This window comes from Chrysochloris asiatica, unplaced genomic scaffold (genome assembly GCF_000296735.1).
Source record: "Chrysochloris asiatica unplaced genomic scaffold, ChrAsi1.0 scaffold00128, whole genome shotgun sequence".
Lineage (NCBI taxonomy): Eukaryota > Metazoa > Chordata > Mammalia > Afrosoricida > Chrysochloridae > Chrysochloris > Chrysochloris asiatica.
The window spans coordinates 3,646,008-3,672,114 of NW_006408646.1; the positions used below are offsets into that span (position 1 = coordinate 3,646,008).

Genomic DNA, 26,107 nt, shown 5'->3' on the forward strand with positions numbered 1-26,107 from the left:
ATGTCTGCTACTGAAATACTCCGAATCAAAGTTGCCCTCTGCCCAGGAGGCCCATAATTAGGATCTTCAAAATCCTTCCTCTATTTTTAGGAGTTTCGAGCTCCCTTCAGCCTTTACCGCATCAGAACTTGTCAGCTAAGGCCATTGAGACTGAAAGTTTAGCTCCTTCCCCACTCACCTACAGAGAGCAGATGAAAGGTAAACCAGAGGAGTTACAGGATTATTTGGTAGGAATACTTTGGTCCGTGCATATCTTATGTGCATGTGTCAGAGTGGAGAGAGGGAGCTGCATCACACACTGAATTTCACGCAATACCCCATCCCACCATGCTCTTGCAGCCCCAGACTACTTCAGTTTTGCTGCAGGCTATGTGAAAAGGCGAGGAAACTTCCCTAATGTCCCCCAAATGGCTCTCTTCTGAATCACGCGCTCCTGTATATATCAACATCTCCGCCACGAGCAATCAAATCCCACACTCAAAATCTGTCCACCCGAGACGCACCTAAAAATAGATGCCATCCTCAAACAAACACATCCTTCGCAAGGCACAAGCCTGACTTGAGTCAAAATGATACAGTTGGGCAATTTGAGGCCTCTCCACACAGAAGACTTAGGAGGAACAAGCAAGAGGAGAAGCAAGGAAAAGACACAGGGTACACCCACTGGTTACAGGGGCCCCAATAAACCCAGGTCCCCTCTGGGTTCCATATTTTTCTGCTGGGATGCACTTGGACGGCCTGTCTGCCCTCATACACTCCCCTGACATTTGATCGTATTCCATAAAGCTGTTGCCTTTTGATTTCTGAAATTAACCAAACAGAAGTAAATACAGTATTCCTTGTAGGTATATGTATCTCCCTAAATGCTTTTGGCAAAGAACAAGGTATCCTGTATTATTGTCACGGGAATGGAGAGAAACTGCTCACAAGTGATTTTTATTCAATTTCCCAGTACAGAGGGAGTTTAGAAGAGCCTGTGATCTCCTGACCATACATTTCAGTTGGCCCTAGAACAGTGGGGAGCACTCCCCTCCTCTCAGTTCACTAAACTCTCTCGGACTGTTTATTAAAGGTGTAGATTTTGTAACAGCAGAGGGTATTGAATTAACTTTTTGGCCAAGGCAAGCTGTATTTTCAGTAGCTATAAAGATGCTTGGTGGAAATTTAAATACCTCTGTCAAGCAAACAAAATCGTATCAGGAATCAGAGAATTACATTGCTAGAAAGAGAAATTAGATTTGCCATCCTCACGCTCTTTTCATAAAAAAAACACCATGAAATAGAAGTATGACGTGGGGGTGGTGGTGGAGGGGTAAGGGGGATACACATTTCAGAAAGTTCATGGACAAGTTCGATGACCTTTTTCATTCCGTTTTTCCATGAAAAAATGAATGAAACCTTTTGAAGCACCCTTGTACATTCCAACCATTTTTTCCTTCGACTGAAGGGGCTCTATCAAACATCTAAGTAAGTTTATATTTGAAGAAACTTGTCCTCGAAGAAAGTTCTTCCATTTTAAAGAAAAGCACATACTTATAATAGGAATAGAGAATTATCTATTGTACCATATAGAAGGTCGTGGTTATTGAAAATCAAAACAGCCAGGAAAAAACAAAATATCCAGCAGCAGAAACCATGACAAGTTCAACATCACGAAGCTGCAGCCCCTTCAAACATCCTTGTCCTTTATTAATATTTAGTAGAAATGTATAATTGCACATGTGTGCTAGGTTGGGGCTTTTTTTATGTGGGGACGCAGGCAAAGAAGCAAGTTTATTATCACCATGAAATATTAAACAAGCACCAAAGAACAGTAGTTGTATGTCCTGGGATTGCCAGGGAGCAGGCAGGCCCAAATGTTAGCAGTACAAAGGGGCCTATCTGTTTACATGACCCCAGATTAACACCTGCGAAGTTTTGGGTTACATCTTCCGGAGGCCCCAAAGTCACAAACAGGCAAACCTCCCATGCTGGGTGATTTCTCTGTGGAAACAGGACTGCAAGGATTCTTGCCGTCCCCAAAACAAATGCGAGAGAGCCTGGAACATTCTCCCCATGGTGTACGTAAGGAGGAAGAGGAAGACAAATCCACACTAGGACCACCCCATCACCCCCACCACCATGTCTAGCCAGCTCCAGGTCTAAAGAAATACAATGTTAAGTCCTGCCTGCCTAGTATGTCAGCCTGGCTTACTGCTGTTCCAACTGGAACACTTCGAGAAGCATGAAATTCTAAAAATTTCACCCGAATCACTGTAAAAATATCAGACTTCCAAAAAGGGTAGGATTGCCGGCAGAGCGTATACTGAGACCTAATCCCATGCTAATGTGTGCAAAAAGCATTTCTAGACTGCTCGGGATTTTCAGATCTAGAGCAATTCCTAGAAAGGAAGTTTGGCACAGATAAACTTATTACAGAATCAGGTTAATTCCAGTTTGGAAAACTATACGGGGGACATCCTCTTTTAGACTTAATATCTGTTATCTGCAGTCATCATCCTTAGAATTTCTCTCGCTGTCCTGCAATTCTTCCATAGGCATATAGCCCTTACAAAGCTAGGTGGCTGATTTGACAAAGTCTTTTTAAATTCTTACTGATTTAATAGATGCCTGAACAGCCCAAAATGCAGGCTGGATTTTTTGTTATTGTTGTTGACCCCTTCCACAACCTCATCCTTCCTCCACCCCAAATTTGTGCAAACAGAGCCTACTGGTCAGATGTAAAGTTTCATTACATAAAAGTTATTTGGTGGGGCATGTGAAGAAGTCCAGTTACGTATGAAAGGGCTTCAAAAAGCTCATGGAAAAATAGAATGAACAGTCAATACAATTTTTCCATGAACTTTTTGAAGTCCCCCTCCTATAATCTGAATCGTGGAATCGATGCCTAGACTTGACAAGGATGCAAGTTGCTGGTGGAGTCCCCTCCCCTCCAAAGGACATCTAAAGCCCATAAGACAATCCGGGCACGTCCCAGTGGCTATACGCCTCATGCAGTTCTAAAGACTTTATCCCTTTCCTCCAATCCTAGCACGGATCATTTTGTTAAATACCGACTAGTATTTTGTCATTGGAGCGAAGAATTTCAGAAACGGTGTTAATATTTAATCACATTAGTACTGGCATGTTTTACGGCGTGACAAAATAAAATATCATTACCCAAACGGGCTGTCCCTGTAAGTGGGGGAGGGAGGGTTGTAAGTGAAAAAAAAAAAAAGTGTTTTGCTGGGGTTAAAACCTAGAGAAGGTAGATTTCAAGAGGCTAGACACCACTAGGCCATAGATAGTGGCACCTGGTTCGTCTGTTTGGGGAAAACCAGAATCTTTGACATTAAGAAAATCTTCTAAATCTATTTAAAAGGGTACACTTGATTCCAATTTTCAGCCAAGGGACTCAGGGGCCGGTAAGAGGGCTCTGTGTACCTATTTCTACAACATGTACAGATGGAACTGCTGGGCGTTATCATAATGAAAAGTTTAATCATCCTTATTTACTACCAGTGAGGGAGCAGGCATCAGATGCGGATACCTTAAAAAGCCTTAACTAGCAGCCACAGGGCTGCAGCTTCTTCCAATGACCTCAATTCAGGGCTTTATCTAGGAAACAGTCCTTCCCACATCACTGAGGAGAAAACAAAGGAGGTCAAGTGGGTGTCCCTGTGTATGCTTATAAGGTAGCCAGCCCCTGGGCTCTCCCCTGAAGAAGTCCCTAGCAGCCTCCCCAGTGTGTTTAGCTTGCAGGGAAAATCAACCCTAAAGAGGCTAGCATCTGTTCCCAAAATTATTTGCGATCCTCTGACTGTGACAATGAAACTAACGAAAGCAAACATTTCTTTAATGACATTTCTTCCTTCATAGCCGGTGTCTTACCTTCCCTTTATTTATTTATTTTTAGGATAGGAAGGCGAACTGGACTGGTAAAGTGGGTGGAGAGATACTAAAAAAACATAAACCTCACCATTAAATACCTATACCTCTCCACCTAGTCACCAAGGCCCTTCAAAAGACCCGCTTACAAGCAAGCGCATTTTTTTATTCATATCCTAAATTGGGTTTGTTGGTTTGTTTTTTGAACTTTTCTTACTCGTTTAGGTCAATATAGTCTTAATTATTTGGCAGTGGGGGAGAGTGGGAAGCAGGCAAGAAGGAAGGGGGAGGGGGAGCCAGGCCAAGTCTGGAAGAAGTGACAGGGGCTGAGATGTGTGCTAACCAGCTATCGATCGGCAGTATCGAGATGTTGTGTACAAAAAAATAAAAGAGAAGGTGGTTGGGCAAGTAAGATGCTGTATCCAAGTCCATTTTAAAAAGGAGGGGGTGGGAAAAAAAGAAGACGCTGAGGGTCCCAAACTAACCAATTTATGGTCTTGCCTGGGAGAAGCTTGGAGAATGCTGATGCTGGCCTGGATATCTGCTGTGCATGCTAAACACCCAGCTTCAAATGAGAGCGAGAGTCCCAGGCTGGGCAGTAACCGCGAACAAAGAGAAAAGCAGCGGGCCCGCATTCATGAATTAAAAACCTAAGCGGGAACAGGGAATGCTACCCGGGATGGGGCGCCTGAAAGCCCCTGAGTTCTGAGCCACCGAAATCCTGCCCCACACCACCTCTCCCTCCTCCTGCCACCCCACGCCCCCATCCCCATCACTTCGCCTAAAACCTACTCTCACCTTAAATCCAGGGTCAAGAGATGGCGGGACGTGGGGAGGGCTAGGAAAACGAAGGCAGAGGAGAGGAGAACTATAAGAGAGGGCAAGAATCAAGGGATGCATTTCTTAAAAGCCAGAGTTAAATCACCAGCCAGGGGCATCTAGTGAGTGTTGTCAATGAAGCTGAGAGGATTCAACTAGGTTTTAGAAGAAACAGGAAGGGGGAATTTTTGCCTAATTTTAAGATAGTAACTATTAAAAATTTTGAAAACAGCCATTAAATGAAAACAAATCTACAGCAGTCCCTAATATCTTTAGATTATCACTTTAACTGGAATGGTGGTCCATTTCCTAACTCACTCACACCACCTCCCACCAGGCCTGGAGGCCTTTCAGGTGGGAGGGGGTGCTTAGAATGCAAATGAGGGCTGGGGCTGGACATCTGTCACCAAAGCCAAGAGAGATATTGACAAACGCGGGTCCTTTGTGTCTTAAGAATATGTATCCACATCCCTGTACACAAATGATGCCCTGACTGCCTGGTCTGGACTTTGTTAAGCAGACCCCTCCCAGTCCCATCTCCCCCACACACCCTCAATGTCACGGAGATGCACTGGGAAAACGCTGGTTGCATCCTACAAGCCCGACAGGTCTCTAGTTTTCAATGAACCTCTAATAGTTAAGAAGAGACAAAACAGCTATTCATTAGGAACAAACGTCAAATTAGGCGTCACCTCTGAGTGATGCTGCCAACAGACACCTAGCTGGTAACTTTTTTTTTTTTTCTCTAAAGAGGTTCAAAAACCTAGAACTCAAGCTGAGGGCTGACTAGGCAAGAGGGAGGGGCAACACAACTCTCAGGTATCCCTGTCAGGAAAGGGGGTCAGGCATCTAAAAAGTGGCACTGAGCTGAATGTTGGGGGGGGGGGGCGGTTCTGTACTACTCAGCTAAAGCTGTGTGGGGAATGGAGGGGAGGTGCAAAAGAAGTATATAGCTATGAAATAACCACCCCCACCCCTACAGTTCTTACTGCCCTGTGGTACTGGGCAGCACCTGGGGAAGGGAAAAGAGGACACCCCTCTAAACCAAAGGAAAGGAGTTGGTAATTAAGGAACCCCCCCCCCATTGCCCTCCTAACCCCAGGAGACTCACCCCTCCTGAGTCAGAAGCTAAGGCCTGCAATGCGGGGGAGGGACGGGTGCCCAGTGAGGTGAGAAAGAGAGTTCGCGCATATACCTTCTTTGCTGTTGGGATTCTGGGGTTTGGCCTTCTCCCAGGGTGCCAGCGTCTTGTCGTCGTCCGCGCCGTCCACCAGGGCCTTGTCAGAGGGCATGTACCAGCTGGCGCTGTGCTCCGCCATCAGAGAGTCCAGGTCGATGGTGCTCATGGCACTCTTGACGGCCTCTGAGCAGCAGCCGCCCAACTCGCTGTCGCCATTCTGCGCGCCCGAGGCCCCGACGGCGCACTCGCCCTTCTTGCTGCCCTTGAGTCCCAGGGGCTGGTCCTCGGAGATGCTGAACTGCTGCCTCTGCAGCTGGATCTGCGCCTGGAGGATCTCCAGGGGGTGGATCTCATCGGGTGGCTGTGCGCCGCTGCTGCTCGTCGGTGTCCGGACCTGCTCCAGGCCGGGCGTGCTCGGGTGGCCAGTGCCCCCGCCTCCGCCGTAACTGTCAGGGGTCGAGGTAGAGGTAGACATGATGCCCAGGCCGAGCTGGGGCGGAGGAGCCTTTTGTCCGTGTTCCCCAGCACCCACCCCACGGGGCGGGAGTTTGGGCGAGCCGGTTACCAGGGGGCTCCTGCTAGCTTTGGCCAAGGCCGGGGGGTTGTCGGAGCTGGACGACACCTCGTCCTCATTGGCGTAGCTTGTGCTCACCTCATCCGAGGCGAACTCGCCTACGTGAGGGGAGCTGCCGTCCGACTTGGCCCCGCCGTCCAGGGATGCCATGAGGTCTGGCTGGTCCCCCAGAAGCAAGTCGGCCCCTTTTCCCCAAGACGGTGAGGTGAGTGCCTTCTCGTGGGGCGTCGGTGCGCCGCGCGGCTCACCAGCGGAGCCTACCCCGATGGTTGCGCCTGGGGCCTGCTGTTGCCCTGGGCTCACCCCAGGCGCGCCCCCGCTGTCTGGTGCCGCCGAGTACTTGTCGAAGAAGGTCCCCGGGCTCACATGGCCACTGTCCCTTTTTCTGCGACCCCGGCCCCGGCCACCGCCCCCAGGGACAGGCTTGCCATCGTTCCCCGACGTGGATTCCAGGGTGTAGTTGGGTGAGAGGCTGGTGCCGTCCCCCGGGGCGGGCGGGTTGGGAGGCCCCGTAGCTTTGGAACCGCTACAACTGGTCCCCGATGGGCCTCCAGGTGCTGGGACCCCAGGGGCAGTCCCTCCCGGAAAATAATCCGAGCCCGGGTTGCCGGCCACCGCCGAGCCGTCGGTCTCGTTTTGGCTCAGTTTCCTTTTGCCCTCGGGCGGGTTCTTCTTGTTGAAGGTCACGTTGAGGTTGGGGGCCCCGAGGCTGGCGATCATGTTCTGGCAGGCCGTGGAGAGCGCAGCCAGGCAACTCTGACCGAACAGGTTGTCCTTGGAACTGGGCTTGTTGAAAGAGCCCAGCGAGAGCGCGCCCAGCTTGCTGGCCGAGGCGCGCTGGCTGGGCTGAAAATCGGGCTGCGGCGGGTAAGCGCCCCCACCGCCGCCGCCTCCCGCGCCACCGCCGCCCCCGCCCGTGCTGGGGGGCGAGTTCACGCCCGGGCCGCTATGCGGCGTGGCCTGCCGGCTCGCTGCTCCGAACGGAAAGCCTGGCTGGCCCCCGAGCGCCGGCGCCGCGAAGTCCGGTGGCGGAGGCCGGCGCTCGGAGGGCGCACTAGGAAGGCCCACCCCAGCCCCAGGCGACTGAAGCTGGCCCAGGCCGGCCAGGCTGCCCCCGAACTGCAAGCCCGGGGAGGGCAGCGCCGGCACGTGGCCCTCTCCAGGCATCCTCAGCGGTTCCTGCAGAGGGCCCCGGAAGAGCACCCCTGAGCCGCCAGGCGGAGGGGGCGGCGCCAGGCCCGGGTCGTGAGGACCGCAGTCAGCTGGCACGCCCGAGCCGCCCATCCTGCGGGACAGCAGGTCTCCGGGCGGTTGGTGCGGGCCTGAGAACCACGCACTCTCCTGTGCCAAGTGCGGCGCCTGCTGCTCAAAGGTGCCTAGGCGCCCAGCGCTCGCGCCGCCGCCTTCGCGCTCAAAGTTCGGCTGTGCCAATCCGCCCACGGGACCGCCGTGCACTAGGCCGCCCTGGCCCACGTCCCCGGGGTGGCCTAGCTGGGCCAGGTTGGGCTGGCGCAGCCGCTGCTGCTGATTCCGCGACGCCATCTGCTTAATCATGAGGGCCGCGTTTTGGCGCTGTTGCTGCTGTTGCTGCTGCTGCTGCTGCTGCAAGGACTGGTGGTCCTGAGCGGGGTGCTGCAAAGGCGGCCCCGAGGGGAAGCTGTCGGGCACAGGCGGCGTGAATTCGCCGGGCAGGCCTGGGTAGGCAGAGGGCGAGAGGTGGTTGTCCAGAGCGCCGTTGTGCATGCCGCTGTTCCACGAGGCGCATCGGTCCACTCCCGCGCTACCGGGGAAGTCGAAGCGCGGCCTCTTGGCCACGTTCATATAGGGGGGCGCGTCGAAATGCTGCAACCGCTGGTTAGGCGCCTGCTGAGCAGGGGGGTGCTGCATATTGAACACAGACTCAGAATAAGGATGCATGCTCCGATTCTCCAGCCGGTGAATGGGGTACTCGAACTGCGAGTGTTGGTTGGGCAGCATGGGGCCTCCGTCCTGCAGGCCGCCGCTGGGTGTGCCGGCCTCACCCTGCTGAGGCCGCGGAAGGGCAGGTGGACACGAATTTTGTCGGACCAGAAGCCCGGGTGGTGGCTGCGGCGGTGGCTGCTGTGGCTGCTGAGGCGGTGGCTGCTGCGGGGGCGGCTGCTGCGGGGGCGGTGGGGCCTGCTGAGGAGGCTGCATTAACGGGTGCCTGGAACCCACTCCCGGCTCTAGGCCCACAGGCATTTTGCGGGCCCCGCCGAACCTTTCGAAGAACATGCCGTGTTGCTGCTGCTGCTGCTGCGGTTGTTGCTGCGGTTGTTGCTGCGGTTGCTGGGCATGCATTTTGGACAAGCCCACTATACCCGCGGCTCTAGGCATAGCCGAGGGTCCCGGGAACGCGCCCCCGGGAACTTGGCGGCCTGCGGCGTAATGAGGCAGCTGCGCCTCGGAGTCGGAGGGCGAAAACATGTCAAAATGTCCCGAGGGCGCCTCACCCGGATAATTGTATTCCAGCGAGTCAACGGCTCCTTGGTTCGTCACCCTCCGGGGCTCCAGACTGTGGGACTCGGAGCTGCTGGAGGTGGGCAGGCCGTGGAACGAGGCGGCCCGGTTGGGGCTCTGGTCCAGCGGCAGACACGGGGCAGGCACGGCGTGGCCAGAGGCGCCCGAGCTGTGAAAGTCCGGGAGGTTCCCCGGCCGCTGAGGGCCGAAGCTCTCGGGCCCCTGGCTCTCCGCCATGTGCTCGTAACCCTCCGCAAAGGGCGGCTGGCTGCCCAGGCCGCCACCGGCGCCGCCGTATCCTAGCAGGCGCCCCCCGTGTAGGCATGAGGCACCCGGGTCTGGGCCTCCAAAGTTGCCCCCAAAGTGGGGGTGATGCTGGTGGGGGTGGTGTCCGCCGGGGTGGCCGTGGTGCGGCTGCTGGCCACCAAAGAAGCCGTGCACCGGCTGCGCTTGCAGCCCCCCAGCGTGTAGCTCAGAGTGGCCGCGCGCGTGAAAGCCATACGGCTCCATGTTCATGCCCAAAAGCTGGGGCTCACCCAGAGCGCTCATGGCAGGGTCCACGGGGCCAGGGGGCCCCCCCGCGTGAAAAGCCGGTGCCTTAAAGTGGGCGTTCATGGTCAGTCCAGCCTCGTTAAAGTTCCTGTCGCCCTGGCCACCGTTTCTGCTGTTGATCTGGGGCTCGAACTGGTCCAGCCCAAACATACTTGGTGGGGGGCGGGGGTGATCAATAGAGCATGACAGCCTGCTCTCCCCAGCGCGCCTCCGGCCAACGACTCGTTTCGGGCCGGGGTAGGGCGCTCCTGGTCGTTCAGCACCACCCGGGCGCAGCGCGCACCGCCACCTCGCCTGACGTGAGGAGTCTGGGGACTCTCAGCTCCTCTCCCGAAGCTCTGGCTCTGCGCAGCTCAAGTCGCTCTCACATCTTGCGGGGCCGCGGAGCCTGCAAGAGCTGTGTTGGGGGGCCCATGCTTCCAGCGGTTGGCCCGGCCCAGGGTGGGTTTGCGGGAAGGGGACGAATCCGTGGGCCAGCGAAGACAAAAAGTTAAGTCGGGGGAAAGGGGCGGGAAGGGGGGAGGAAAAACAGAGCAATCACCTTCTTAAGTCCGAACGGGTCGGTTGGGAAGCCGCAGGACGCCGCCCGCTGCCTCCCAGAGTCCTTGGCTGAGCTGCTAAGGGGTCGGGGAGGGAGACCCTTCAAAGCCGCGGCTGGCGGGCACCGGGGCAGCGTCCGAGCGGTCCCTCCCCCCTCCCCCCGGAGTCCCCGCTCTCCGCAGCCCAAGTCTTTGCCGAACACCGTCTCCGGAGGCCCAGGATGAGCGGCTGCCACTTCTTCAGAGGGTCAGAGGGCTGTAGACTACGCTCGGCATTGCCCGCGCCGGCCTCTGAGCCGAGGGCGCAGCGGGGTTGGGGAGGCGGCGGATGTCCGAGGCTGGAACAGAGGAACTGAGGGCAGGCGAGGCTCCTCCGCTTCGCGGCGGGTGCGCTGCGCCCCGGTGTTTCGCTTCCTGGCCGCGACTACTGGCTGCTGCTTCTGTCCTCGGCGGTTGGATCTGAGTTATCGAGAGTCTCAGCGCCCCGTTCCAGGAGCCACGAGGCAGCGAGACGAGGAGTTGTGTCGTTCCGAGGCTCCGGTTCAAGGTCTCCGCGTCGAGGTGCTTCGAGAGTCCCCTCAGACCCGGAGAAGGGGGGCGTCCTAAGATTGGGAAGCCACGCTGGGCGAACAGGCTAAGGCGTTCCGGCGGCGCTCTGGAGGCCTGGAATGGGGGGGGAGGGCAGCTCTGGGGGGTCCGCGCACCCCTCTCCCAACTTGGGGGGGGGGGCTCTGCGTGGGGCGCTCAGAGGGTCTCCGCTCCCCTCTCTGTGTCTGCCTCTCGCCCAGCGCTGGGAGAGCAGCAACAAGTTTTGCATTTCAGCAATCAATTTCAGCCATTACATTTCCACCAATCAGTGCCTCCGGAGCTCCGGGCCCGGGGCGGGGCTCACTCTTAAGGTGGTCCCGGGTCCTGAATGCTCAGGCCCCCGCCACGAACCCGCACTTCCCCAGCTCTAGAGAACCCCGCGCACGCCACGCCTCGGGGTCCGGCGCCAGTGCTCTGGGGGCGCGTCCTGGCCTCGAGGCGCAGCGGACTGGAGCGGGCGCCGGCGGAGGAAAGAGGCGGGAGCTTGGCTTTGTTCACCCCCTCCACACTCACACAGTCCCCAACTCCCCACCCCAACAGGAGCGAGACCCGCCGGGTGGGCAGGGGGCGGGGAGGTGGGCGGTGAGCGGTACCGGGCGCTTAGACAATGGGGTCGCCAGGCAAAGCCCCCGGACTCGCCCAGGAAAGTAGCAAATTGTCCACGAAGCTTCAGTCCTGGCGAGCCCTGCCTCTCCACCTCTGTCTGCTTACTAGCGGCGTTCAAGTTAGCCGGCCCTGGAATTTTCCTTGAGGTGAAGACCTGCTGGCAACCCTGGAGTTAGGGTTCTACCCTAGAGACCCCGGCGTTTGCTTGCTCCTTCCTCAGCGGGGCGCGCACAATTGTTCTCAATCTCTCCAGTCTGGTTCCCGATTCTCAGTCGCCGGCTTCCGCCCAGAGGAGCCACGATCGCTCGGGCCTATAATGGGGGGGTTGGGGGGGGGTACAGAAGGAGCAGTGATCTGAGCCAAGCGGTGAAGCGAAGCGACTGTGAGCCTAGAGAAGATCCGCGCACAGAGGGCGCACCGGGCAGCCTACTCCGGGGACTCCTGGTGCTCTGGCCAAGGCCCAGGCCCACAACGGGCGCGAGGTTGGCCTCCTTAAGAGATCAATTAAGCTGAAGAGGCCAAGGAATGGAATTGGGTTGTGATACTAAAATCAATAGGAGTAATTTAATATCTGCCGTGCTCTTTATGAAATATTTATCCCAATAATCTTAGTTAAAATGTTTAGATCTTCCTGATCCCCACCGAGGCTGAAATCTATCTTGCAATTGGAAGTTGGGAATTAAGAGGTGCAGGGGATTGCAGAGCGCAAGTGTGGGTGTATTTTTCTCACTAAAGTGAGCGTAGGGGAGGAGGGAAGAAAGCCTTTAATTTCCTTTGCTATAAAATAGCACGAGACGATTTTGCTAGGGGGGGCCAGCATTCTTAGAAGGGGAGGAGGGAAAAACTTTCTTTGAAGTGCCCCTGATATCGCTATTAAATCTAAATAAAATTAAGCATGGTATATAAAAATGCCTTTTTCCCCCCACAAAATAAAGTGTTTATCGCCCAAATCTGTCTAGCGTTTGCTAAATTGCGCATGAAATCTGAAATGAAATAAACGTTATAATAAAACCAACCCCTGAGCCCTTTTTATTTAAAAACCTCAGATTAAACACTCCACCGTCGCGGGCGCGAGTTAAAAAGTTACCACGCCGTGCGCGCGGATTCATTGCTCCCAGGAGTTGCGGCTGCGAAGGCAGGCACTGGGTTTTCTCAACCCTAAACGCCAAGAAAATGGGCTCAATTTAGGACAAGAGTGGGGGTGGGCAGGAAGAAGGGTCTCAAGGCACTCCCTAAGAAACCACCTCCCCTGCAAATAATAATAATAATAAAACTCAGAAACTTTAAATCCAGAAACCTGAAGTCAGCTTAAATCTTCAGCCTCCATAGGGTGGATGTCTACAGATAGGGTTTTTTTTTTCCTTTTGAAATTAAAAATGAAAATGACTCCCACCAAAAATGGGGTCCATAAATAAGCAGCAGGAAGAAGTATTTGTACAGGGCGGTGGAGTTTTAAAAGGATTTTTCTGCAGGATCAGGTTGTTGGTCTGTGATTAAATATTGATTTTGTGTAATTAGTTTTCATGTGAACTATCCTCTTGCTGATAGCTTAGAGGTTTCAGAACTAGAAAAGAAATGGAATTGGACATGGAAATTATTACTTAGCAAAGTGACGGGGAAGGGAGAGGCTGAGAAAAGACTGCGGCTTGGCTGATTTAGGCACAAAGAAATGAAAGGCCTGGGTAGGCCCCCTGTGACCGCCCCCAGGTGCCCCAGGGGTCTAGGGGCCTGAGGCAGGGGAGATCAGGAGCCCTCTGGGTAGAAAAAGAAGCTGGTGTGGGAATTGTTGGCCAGTCGAGGATCTTACAGGGGTAAGGGCCTCTGCAGGACCCCTAACTCTGGGTTACAAACGCTGGTCAGTCCTGTATCTACTGGCTCAGGGATTGTGGGTGCTTCCCGAGGCATGTATGGTGCAGAAACCTGTGTCTTGGGATGCTGAGAGGCTTGCATGCATGCAGGGTTCCGGGTGTAGGAAGTGGGGGGCAGGAAGAATGGTTCACCAGCCTACAAACCTGGGAGATCCTGGGTTGGGGCATGCATAGAGCTGAGGCTTGACTTCACTGGGGGCTGGGGGAACATCCCCTGAGCATCTGGGCAGGTTTCCTGTGGAATACTGTGTACTCCTGGGAGGGGGGTGTGGGAGTATTTTTCTGGGGCCAATTCCAAGAGTTAAGTCTACAAGGGGTGTGAGTGTCTGAAAGGAGAGTGTGTTTGGCCTAGTTGCGTGTCTGGTCCCTTTTCCTTCACACTAGATGTGTTGTGTGAGGTGTAGCTTGTGTTTGTGAGCTGTGTCTTCAGCTGCGTGGGGGCACAGGGCCATCTGGTTGTGTTTCTGTATATGCCCGTGGGGAAGGGGGAAAGGGGCAGGTGGCCTGCTTGTCTCTTCAGTCCAGGGGCAGATTAACCCAATAAGCAAAGTAAGCACGGGTTTACTTATGATTATTTACTAATCTATAGTGAACAGTTTCGTATGGGAGATGTGGTGAAAAAACGTGACATTGTTCTAAGGAAGCACAAGGTTGTCTGTGCTTACTGGCTCCTTCGTCCCCATCAGGGATTATAAATTTGAAGAGACTGATTCTATAAGAGGGCGCTGTGCGGTTTGGGAGAAAGAAGGATGCCAGATTTAGAAGCAGAATCTTTGAAGCTGTGAAAAGTGTGAAATTATTCACTACAGATTAGTAAAGAAACACAAACCAGTCCATGCTTACCTGGCTTACTGGGCCACCAGGCACTGTGTCTCTCCCATCCAGTGTTTCTGTGTGTGTGTGCCTTTCTGTTTTCACTTCTGTGGGTGGTGACCTCGCTGCCGAGTGTTTGGTGTGAGCCTCTGCCCCGGCATCTGAGCTGGTGCACGCGTGGGTGTAGGCGTCCAAGCTGTGGCAGTGTGCTTGCCGTCTGCGCTCCCGCCAGTTTCTTTGGAACAGACACACTGCCCCCTAGCGTCCAGATGAATTCAAGGTCCCCATCTGCTAGAGCTGGAGCAGAGGGAGCAACCCCTTTCTTCTTTCTCCTCCCTTTCCTCTAGCCATCTGCACAGCGGAACTCAGTGTGTGTTTTTGGCCCCAGAGTCCTCCTGGGCCCTTAGGAGGGAGACACGTTGGATGAGGGCCTCTTGCCCCAGCGTTGAAAGGGATGATCCTAGCTGGTGACAAGTGGGGAAGTATCTGGAGTGGACCCTTGCCAGAGGTCCAGAACACTCTCCCTAGGTGTGAGAGCCTGTCAGCCAGCTGATGAACCAGCACACACACACACACACACACACACATGATCTAGCCCAAAAGGGGGCCCCCACTGTGAATTTCTCACTCAACAAGAACCCCCAATACCCAGCACTCGACACTCAATCAAGCCCCCAGCACCAACACAGCACATACTCACAAACACCTCCAGTGGCAGACATATCAGTGCACTTCCATGCTGATATTGTTAAGTGCCATCGAGTCAGTTCCAACTCATAGCAACCCTGTGCAGGGTTTCTGAGAAGCAGCTGGTGGGTTTGAACCACCGACCTTGTGGGACCCAGTCCAGTACTTATGCTACAGCACCACACAGTTACATACTCACACACACATACACACACCTACATAGAATGTATCAATACCAATACACACAGAGTCCTCAAAATGGGCCTGACAGCACATTGACTCCCAGTCACTGGAGGCGTCCTCCCTCTGAGTCAGAAGGAAATACTAAAAATAAATGCTTTATATTCTTCGTATCGTTTTTCTCCTCACTATTCCACAAATTCCATATTCATCCCATTTTACAGATGAAGACTTGGAGGCTCAGACTAGTCACGTGAATTTCTTGAAATCAGACATTGGGATTCCAAACCAACCTGCCTAACGCTTGCTTGAGGCCTGGCTCTTCACCACTGCCCTTCTTCCACCAGGATATGATAGGCAAAAATGCTCAGCACTCTGGGAACAGCTAGTAAGTGCCAAGAAATACTAGTTCCCGTTGCTACTACTGTTACTGCCACCACTATTCATATTGCTGTGTTTACTATTATGTATCTCTGCTGCTCACACATAACCCAACACACACTTCCTGATACTCTCAGCTTTCTCCCCTAATCCCGATGCCCACAGTCACAACAGCTATAGTCCCTCTTGCAGAAACAGTCCCCCAGGAGTTGTGGAAAACCCAGGCCTGACCTGGAGAGAAACCTACTCTCCTGTCATCTGGGCAAAGAGTTTGTGGAATGACACCCTTCCCCCCCAATGAGTCAGTGGTGTAAAGAGTACAGGGTAGGCCACACAGACCCAGATTAAATCTTGTCACCACTAAAGAGCTGTGTGACCTTAGGCAAGACACTTTCTTTCTCTGCACCTCACTTTCCCTAATCAGAAAGATGAATCATAACCAGTTCATATCAAGCCTGAGGATTGGAGGCAGTGTTCATGAAGTAGATCCGAGTGTGGCACACAGCAGACAGACATTCGTTAAAAGTTAAACCCAAAAACCTAATCAGTCAATTCGGACTCCAGGCGACCCCATGTGTGTCAGAGTAGAACTGTGCTCCATAGGGTTCTCCAAGGCTGATTTTTCAGAAGATCGTCAAGCCTTTCTTTCGTGGTGCCTCTGGTTGAACTCAGAGTCGAGCATGTTCACATTTGCATCACCCAGGGACTCCCATTAAATGGTAGTTCCTTTTAATACCAATCTTATTCTTATGATTTCTTCTGTGTTTGAATACATGGAGGTGAGATCAGAACAAGGATCCCAGAAAAACCAAGTTTATGTGACAAACCAGCCCTGTTTACCACAATTCCTTCCCCAGTGCTGTGTTAGATAGGTGCAGGTCCAATATCTATCTGGGGGCAACCTGCACTGGATCCTCTGGGGCAGTCCCAGGACATGAGCTGGAGGTCAAAAGGATCCAGGCCACAGGCTGCCAGTTGCTAAGCAACAGCATCCCTCCCTCTATTCATAATGTCTGATACCTTTTGGGGTCTCTTCCACCCATCCATTGAATACTCACATATTGAATGTTGAACTGTACACTTGGATCTAGATTTGGAACTCAGAAAAAAAAAAAAATAGGAGACAATGAAGGGTCAGCTCTCAAGTCAAATCAAAAGAAACCTAACACTGATGTGAAAGTAACTACAGAACACACGTATATTTTGTGCAGGGGAAACATGGTTAGAGAAGGGTTACCAGAACTGGGTTTTGAAGGTTGAATAGGAGTTTGTTATCCAGGACAATACCAAAGGACTTCCCAAACCAAGAAAGAGATTAGACAGTGCCTGGGAAGGTTTTGGCACCAGTGAGTTGAGGACCGGAGTGAGAGGCGGCAGGATCTGAAGCTCAAGAGGGAAGCAGGTCCCAGGAGAGAAGGACCTCAAAGGCATGTGGACGCTACTCTGGGAAGTTACGAAAGAGTTTTAACCAAGTGACATAAAACTGCTGATCAACTCTGTAAACCTTCACTCAAGACACAATAAAAAGCTAAAGAACAACCAAAAAAAAAAAAAAAACCCCACACACACGTGACATAGTCAGAGATGAATTTAGAAAGGTCTCTGGAAACCTGAAAGCTGAAGATCGCCCCTCTTTTTGCCCTGCATGGGGGCTGCAGAAGTTAGCTTATTTTGCTTACCCTGGAAACAGACTGGGGAGAAGCCAGCAGCCAGTCAGAAGGAGAGCAGGGCAGGCCTGTCCTCCCACCTTAGAGCTGTTTGTGCCGATCAGGCTCCTCGCTTTCCTCAGCTGCTACAGATTCTGTTTCCGGTTAGGCAGCTAAGGAAGCTGAGGGATACTTGCAAGACCTATAGGCAAATGTGGGTGCAAACCCCAGCTCTGGCTTAAGACTAGGAGGAGGTCAGGGGAAGGGGGTGAGAGTGATAAACTAAAGGGCATGGGATTTTTAAGGTGATGAAAATGTTCTAAAATCAATTTTGATGATTTGCTCATAGCTGTGAATAAATGGAAAACCACTAAATTGTACACTTTTAATGGATGCATTGGTAGTATGTGGATTATATCTCAAGAAAGGGGAACTCCAGATTGGCAGTTCAAACCTACCAGCCACAACTCAGAAACACTATACATGGTCAATATGAGCTGGAAGGTTCTTAACAACAACAACAGAAGTCCTTAGGAGCCCTGGTGGTTTCGTGATTAAGTGCTCAGCTGCTAGGCAAATGGTCAGTGGTTGGAACCTACCAGCTGCTCCATGGGAGAAAGATGTGGCAATCTGCTTCTGTAAAGATTTACAGCCTCAGAAGCCCTATGGGACAATTCTACTGTGACACACATGGGGTCACCTGGTTGGTTAGCTTAGAATCTGCACAAACATGCAAATTGCATGCCAACACACTTAGCTGTGACTTGGATGATCTGAAATGGGACCCTTGCTTGTAAGTATGAATGCCAGTGTTGATGTGGGCTTCCCCTTTTCTGAATTCAGACACTCCCTTAGTGTTATTGTTGTTGTTGTTGTTGTTGGGTACCACCACAACAATTCAGAGTCATAGTCACCCTATAGGACAGTGTAGAATTGCTCCATAGGGTTTATCTTTCTTAGACCGTAATAGTTATAGAAATAGCTTGCCAGTCCTTCTTCCCACAGAGCTTGCTCACGGGTTCAAGCTACCAACCTTTCAGTGAGCAGCCGAACCCTTAACCATTGCGCCACCAGAGCTCTCATTTAATCTTGAAAACAATCGTTGGAGGGGGTTCCTCATTATCCTAAAGCACCAAGAAGTGCAAAACCTTCTCAGGACCACATAGCTAGAACGTGGCAAGACCTGCTTTCCGCCCTGGGTCCCCAGGATGCTGAAGATACATCGCCAGTGCCCCCTCTGTATGGATCTCTCTCCCTGAGGCAGCATCCAGCTAAGTGCTTCTATTTTCCATTTTCTAACTGGAGTGCGCTGAACACAGCCACCGGTCCCAAAATAACTTAGACCAGCCCCGCCAGGCCTCCTCAGCAACTCAGTGCTCCGTCCAACCTATCCTTGAGAAAGTTCCCACTCAGCAAAAAAAATTAAAATAAAAGCATCACACACAAGACACCACTTGCCACACAATTAGTCAGAAAATGCACAAGTTGGGCAGGATTCCTAATTATTCAACAAGCCTCTTTAGCTGGGTCCCCCTCCCTCTTCCTACTGTCTCCCCCCACCCCACCCCACCCCAATAGCCGTCAACTCTGCAGACTCATTACCATTGAGAATCTAGCTGGAAAACCAGCTCCATAAACGGAACCAAACAAGCACAGATGATGGGGAGATTTTGAACAAGCCCATCATTAGCAAAGGCCTTTCTAAGCACGCTGTTCCTTGTCCCCTGGCCCTCCCTGGTTGTTGAAGGCTTGCTGAGATTGAAGCCTGGACTTCTCTGCAGAACAGCAGCAAACTGCCACACCTGTCCGGCAGGTAAGTCCCTCTTGGTTCAGCAATGTCCCCTTGTCATCATGGGAGTGTGTGCTGATATGACTCACAGCATCACACAGACCAGAGTTCTGGGTCCTTAATCAGGCTACACCCTTCTCTTTCCTCATCTGTATAATGGGCTCACAGCAGAACCTGGGACGAAGGGCAGCAGTGGGGCTGGGATGAAATGTTGTAGGTTAAGTGTGGGTTTGGACAAAGTATAAAAACAAAACACCAGTTTTCATTGAGTCAATTTCAGTTCATGGTGACGCTGTTTGTGCAGAGTAGGACTGCCCCATAGGATTTTTAAACACATTGCCAGGCCTGTCTTCTGAGGTGCCTCTCAGAAGGTTTCACATCACCAGCTTTTTGGTTAATAGTCCAGCGCATAATCATTTGCACCACCAAGTCAAGCCTTGGTAAATTGTATTTGCCAAGTATAATAAGAACGCCTCATACGGAGCTAGCTGTAGAATATATAATGGACTGCCAACTAAGAGTTTGGCAGTTCAAACCTACCAGCCGCTCCTCAGAAACCCTATACAGAGTCGCTATGAGTCGGAACTGACTTGACAACACTTAACACTTAACAACAACAGCAAGTATAATAATAATAATCCTAGTGTTATCACCTCTAGGAGGTAAATGTTGTTGTTAAGAGCAGTCAAGTCTGTTCTGACTTATTAAGGTATCTTAATAGGATCTCTGAGGCATAGTCGGTGGGTTTGAACTGCCAATCTTGCTTTTCCTATAGCACCACATGAACAAACAAAAAAACCATTCTGCCTCATAATGACCCCATATGTTACAGAGTAGAATTAAACTCCATAGGGTTTCCTAAGCTGTAATCTCTACGGAGGCATTGAAATCATCCACCTTTTTGCTGAAGTCTTGTGCAAACCGTACAAGACTGCCCGAGTCTTTCAGAAAGCCAGTAAACCAAAGCACAGTTGTCAAGTCAATTCTAACTCATAGCGACACCATGTTGTTGTTAAGTGCCTTTGAGTCAGTTCCAACTCACAGCTACCCTGTATAGGGTTTCCAAGGAGTGGCTTGGGGTTTGAACCACCTACACTGCAGATAGCAGTCCAGTGCAATGCCATACCAGGACTCCCGGCCACCCTATAGAATACAGTGAAATTGCTCCACAGAATTTCCAGGACTGCAGATCTTTATGGGAACCTCATCTTTCATCCAGGGAGTGGCTGATTGGTTTGAACCACTGACCTTGTGGTTAGCAGCCCAATAAATGTGGTGCTGTGGGCTAATGCGTCAAACTGCAAAGTCGTTTGAACTGCAAGGTTAGTGGTTCAACCTCACCAGATGCTCCTTGGAAACCCTATACAGGGTCGCTATGGGTCAGAGCTGACTCAAAGGCACTTCACAACAACAACATCACGCACGAGGAGGTAAAGAGAAAAACTAAAAACTCATTCATTGCCATTGAGTCCATTTAGATTCATGGCGACCGTATGTAGGGTTTTTCCAAGGCTGTCAATCTTTACGGGAGCAAACAGCCTCATCTTTCTTCCAAGAAGCAATGGATGAGCTTGAACTACCAACCTTGTGGTTATCCTACAGCACTACTAGAGCCCCTTGGAAGTAAGTTATTGTTGTTGTTAAGTGCCGTTGAGTCGGTTCTGATCCATAGTAGCCCTGTATAGTGTTTCCAAGGAGCAGCTGGTTCAAACCGACTACTGCAGTCCAGTGTATTTACCCACAGCATCACACCAGAAGTCCTTGGAAGTAAGTATTGTTGTTAAATGCCGTTGAGTTGGTTCTGACCCATAGCAATCCTGTAATGAGTTTCTGAGGAGCGACTGGTGAGCTTGAACTGCCGTCCTTGCGGTTCAAACTGACTTTGCAGTCCAGCGCATTAACCCACAGCTTCACACCAGGACTCCATGGAAGTAAATAGAGGAGGATTATTATAAGGGAACAGCAGTTGGAATATTGATGGTTCCGGGGTAGGATGTGAGGCTGCCTGGTGGGATCCTCTTTGACCAAACAGGAGGGAAGCAACTCCAGTTGCTAAGTGCTGGGGCTTATGCTGAGATCTTCCACCAATCCTACAATCCTACAATGTGGGTATACTTGTGCCTACTGTATGGAAGGGAAGTTGAATGCAGACACGTGGCTTTGGATACAGACAGCCTTCCACAGCAAGAGTCTGTACCTGTCACCCAAAGGATCCAGGCAGGGAACAGATCTCTCCAGAGAAGGTACAGACCCATGCTACCTAAGGGCGTGCATGAAGGCACTCTCTCACTGGAACTGGGCCCAGAGAGAAAGTGCTTGAGAGGGAAGTTAACCAATAGTCATTGAACAACTGATCATTGTTTTGCACGCAGCAAGAAGACAGTATGGCCCAGTGGTGAACAGGGTCAGTTTCAGGCTCAGCTCCTCAAAGTCACTTTGCCTTTCTGAGCCTCACTTTCCCCACCTAGGGAGAATAATAGTTCCCAGGGTAGTCAGGGGAATCCTGGTGTGGCACTGTAGGATAAGCACTGGGCTGTTAACTTCAAGGGCGGTGGTTCAAATCCACCAGCCCTATTGGAAACCCTATACAAGGTGGCTATGACTCAATGTCACTTAACAACAACAAGGGTGGTCAGGAGGGTGAATCTAATCGGGCCCAGAACACTTAGCACATAGTTAACACTCCATAAACAGCAGCTACTACATAGAGCTGCAGCTCTGCAGGGCAGGTCTGGCTCTCCCCAGGCAGCCTAAAGAAAGATTGATGAGGTGCCTCCTCCCAACCTGGCTGTGCCATCTCCAGGCTCTGGACTCTGGTCCTGGGGCCTGGCCACACCCACACACTGCCAGCGGGCTGGCGCTCTGAGGAAGAACAGAGGAGACCCCCAACCCCAGCTGAGGCCCAACCACCCTGGCTGCCGCAGCCCGCAGTCGCCTGCATTTGCCACTGGGCCACCTGGTGAGCTCAGGGTGGGCTCTAGGCGCCTCTGCCCCCGCTTCTGGATCCGATGAACTCATCTGGGTTTGGTACCTTCCAAAGCAGCCAGGAACGTTTGCTCAAATGTTCCAGGCCCAGGGAGAGAAAAGAGCAGACCAGGGCCCTCCGCCCTCGTCTCCATGCAGAAAGCAATCGGCTGTAACTCAAACAGGCGGGCTTCACCCTGCCCAGGAGATGGATGCGGCATTTTGGGATTTATATCACCTGAAAGGAAAATGCATCTTAAATCACAGGGCGCCAGGGAGAGGGCAGAGGCAGGAGGTTCAAGGACTTAATGACACTCCGAATGGGGATCCCAGGGGGAGTGGCCTCCTGCACCTGGGCAGGCCAGGTCTCTTCTCAGGGAGTCTCAAGGGACAAAGGGACCTGGAGATGCTCCCAACTGGAACAGCCACAGTGAATGTATGCACTAACACACACACGTACACATGTACACACGCACACACGTAGCTGCACACCCACGTACACAAGTGCACACATGTACACATATATTCACACACTGGTACATGCAAGCACATGCACACAGGGTACACTCATGTGCATTACATTGTACATATGCACATATGTACGCACGTATACATGATAAACATGTTATGAAGGGAGCTTCCAAAAATGTATGGGAAAAATTCCATGATCTTTTCATTCAATTTTCAATAAACTTTTTAAAGTTCCCTAGCATGAGTGGGCACATGTACACACATGCACACATATGAGCATGCACACTTATGCACGCACAGATACGCACACACATTTAGAATGCATACCCACATGCCCACACACACCTAGGTGTGCACACATGCACATATGTCCATGTATGCATTTGTGCACATGCATACAGAGCCCAGCTTTGATTGAAATCTCTCTCCATCCACCCCTAACTGGCCCTGACCACCACTCTCCTGGCCCGAACTGTATGCCCTCTGTGGCCTACCTGTGTCTACTCTCTCTTTCGCTGAGAACAGCCAGGACAGAAATATGATCAAATTCCTCTCCCATACACACACACACACACACACCCTTAAACCTGTCAGTTGATCCCATCGCTGGGAACAGAGATCTTCTGCCTCCCACCATAGGCCTTTTCAGGTGCATGCCCACAGCTGGAGAACTTTCCTGCGGGAACCCTCTTTGCCTGTTAAAGCACAGCCATCCCTCAGCTCATCCTTGCCGTGGTCACCCCAACCAGATAACCATGACTTTGGGATGCTCTCCTAGCCTCAAGGATCAGGTGGTGTGAAACTAGCTGCAAAAGGTGGTGGGTCCAAACCTCTGAAATTAGTCAGCGAAGCACCTTAAACACTGCACAATTAAGTTTTGCATTAGTCATTGTTGTTGTGAAGTGCCAATGAGTCAGTTCCAACTCACAGCAATCCTGTATAGGGTTTCCAAGGAGCAGCTGGTGGGTTTGAACCAGCGACTCACAGTTATCAGTCAGTGCTTATCCTACAGCTCCACACCAGGACTCCATTCATCATTGCTGTTGTTGTTAAGTGCCATCGAGTTGGTTCCAACCCATAGTGACCCTGTATAGGGTTTCCAAGGAGTGTCTGGTGAGTTTGAACCACCGACCTTGTGGTTCAAAATGATCTTGTGGTCTAGCATATTATCTATCCAGCAGTGCCATAAATTGAAATCACAGTGAGATAACACTATACACCTATTAACCAAAACACCAAAGCACACTGCCATGGGGTAGATTCCTACCTGAAGTGACCCTGGAGGACAGAGTAGAACTGCTCCCCAGGGTTTCCAAGGCTGTCAATTGTTACGGGAGCAGATGGCCTCATCTTTCTCCCAGGGAGTAGCTGGTGGGTTTGAACTGCTAACCTTTTGGTTAGCAGCCCAATACTAAACACATTACTCCTCCAGGGTTCATTTAGCATCTTATTATTGTTGCAGAAAATGAGATGAATTTTTTTAAATTGTTTTTTTAATTCTATGTTGCGACAAAGGAGCCCTGGTTAACATAATGCAGTAGGAGCTGAGTTACTAACCAGTAGATCTGCAGTTCGAATCTACCAGCTGTTCCATAAGAGAAAGATGAGGCTTCCTGCTCCTGTAAAGATTTACAGCCTCGGAAACCCTATACAAAGTTGCTGTGAATCAGAACCAACTGTAGCAAGTAACATGGGTTTGAAGAATCTATTAGGTTCTTAGTGAGCATGCTGGCTCTGTAGGATAAGCCAACCATGAGGTTGGCAGTTTGAGTCCCCCAGCCGCTCCATGGGAAGAACTCTATACAAGGTCTCTGTAAGTTGGAACTGACTCAACAGCACTGAACAACAACAAATAAGGTCCATCTTTCTGATTCTTTCTATTGCTCTGGTCAGGACAACTTGGAAAGTTGAGAAACTTTCTAGGGTCACCCCGCAAGTCAGAAAAAAACTCCTCACCTGGCTACAACCATGTGATTGTAATCTCCTGATTTTGAGAGCCCTTGGTCCCAAAAAGGAGCCCTTGGGTGGAGACTATTACGTGCTCGAATACTAACCAAAAGGTTGGCAGTTCAAACCCGCCCAGGTTCCTCAAAAGACATGGTCATCTGTTTCCAGAAAGTCACAATCTTGATAACCCAATGGAACACAATTCTACTCGGCATACATAGTATCAACTCAGCAGTACCTGGAATATTATTATTTTTAGTCCCAGAACCACCTTCTCCTGACCCACAGAAGGAGAACTGTCAGGACAACGTCTCCAACCCAAAATAATTATTCAAGAAGCACTTGAAGTTTTTCAGAATCTACATTTGCTCTGGAGGTGGCATGAACTTTGGGTTAGGTCTACGTGGAGAAAACCTGGGTGTGAGCAAGCCACATCTCAGCAGCAGACATGTCTCCACCATGCTTCAGTGTTCAGAGAAACAAGGACCTCCCAGGCCAGACATTTGGGTGTCTCCTCACAGTTAAAGGCACACAAGAGGGCAGCTGATGAGTTTCACCCACCTGCTAGCCGACCCTGCTCAGAAAAATATGTTTCAAGCAACAACCGGCCTTTCAACTTGGTTTGACAAGCTTCCCCTTCCCATGCCCCTCAGACATCCTTGGGGTCCTCATACTCAGACAAGCTCACAGACAGAACACTGCACTTGCCCTGACCTTAACCACTTAGGGAATCACACAGAGGACTTGATATGGACCATGGGGGTGATACAAAACCCATTCCAAAAACTGCTGCAGTGGGGTCTGTAGAGGACGTGCCGCTGCCTCCCAAAGCCTCTCCTTCCCCATCTGTAAGATGGGGCTATTAGTCTCATCCCTACAGAGCTGCTGCAGAAACACTTACATTGAACCAGGTGTCACGCTGGTACTGGGCAAGCCAAAGGGCGAAGTAGGGCACGTGGCTGCGACAATGCCAGTGGATTTTGCAGTGTGTTACCTCCGTTATTATTGCTGTCAGCCACTCAGGGCCAGCCCACATACAACACAACAAAATGCCACCCAGCCCAGCCACATCCTCATACTAAATTGTGGATTCAGCTGTTATGATCCAGAAGACTTTCATAGGCTGATTTTCAGAAGTAAGTCACCAGGTCTCTCTTCTAGTCTCCCTTAGTCTGGAAGCTCCATTGAAAGGTATTCAGCATCATGGTGGCATGCAAACCTCCACTGACAGATGGGCTAGGATTCGAACCTGGTTCTCCCATATGGCAGGCAAGAATTCTACCACTGAGCCATCATGACCTCTCATACATACAGCTTCTCTTTTAGTTCCCCAACTCCTGGTACACACCAGGAGCTCAACACATGTTGGTTGAACCAGTGAATGATTTCTGAGTGATTTGGTCTTATTTGTTGTTGGAATGGCAGTGCTTAGAGGAAGAGACAACACATAGTAGGTAGCTGGTTGCTGTTAATTGGATCTAAAGGGGTTAAGACCCTGCCATGTCACATGTCTACTGACTCTTCCTACTGGGACAAAGGGTCCAATTTAATCCAGCCGCTCTAGCTGCCGCCACCACCGCCACCAAGGCACAATGCAGCAGGTTTGTGGGCAACGTCTGCCGATCGGGTTTCGGGTAATAGCCCCCGCCCAGCTGCCCAGCCCAGTGGACAAAGGCGTCTTTGTTGCAGATATTTTTTTTAATCCCTGGAGATATTAGCAGGGCTGGGGAGTGTATGCTGTGAACAGCTCAGAAATCATTTCATGAATGTCCTCCTAACTTGGGGTGATCATTTGAATGGATTCTGCCCCTGCTTTCCTAGTAGGAACAAGATTAGCTAGGGGTAGTCGTAGCTTTGGGCTGGGAAGTTTCCAAGGCAAATGAATCCAGATTCCCATCACAAGGTCGCTCCATAAGCTCTTACTAGGGGCCAATCTGCCTTTGCACAGGACTTCTCACCCTCAACACTTAGATTTAGACCAAGATTCCCATTCTACAGATGGGAAAACTGGAGTTTCAGGACCTGTCAATTCAAGCGACAAAGCCAGCCTTGAACTGGGTCAGTTGGATCCAATAAACTGCCTCCCATGTGCCCTTTTGAGGCAGGTTCCCACCTCTGAACTTCCATTGGGCATCCAGGAAGCCATCCTTCCACCACC

The 26,107-nt window shown here is 51.3% G+C and overlaps 1 protein-coding gene across 1 annotated transcript in view; it reads right to left on the reverse strand.

Annotated features, from left to right (window-relative positions):
- MN1 (meningioma (disrupted in balanced translocation) 1) overlaps positions 1–9,620 on the reverse strand; it is a 59,394-nt gene extending 49,774 nt beyond the window's left edge. The window contains exon 1 of the mRNA XM_006869193.1: positions 5,882–9,620. Within this exon, the coding sequence (XP_006869255.1) occupies positions 5,882–9,620 (3,739 nt within the window). The remainder of the gene's footprint in view (positions 1–5,881) is intronic.
- Positions 9,621–26,107: the final 16,487 nt, after the last annotated feature.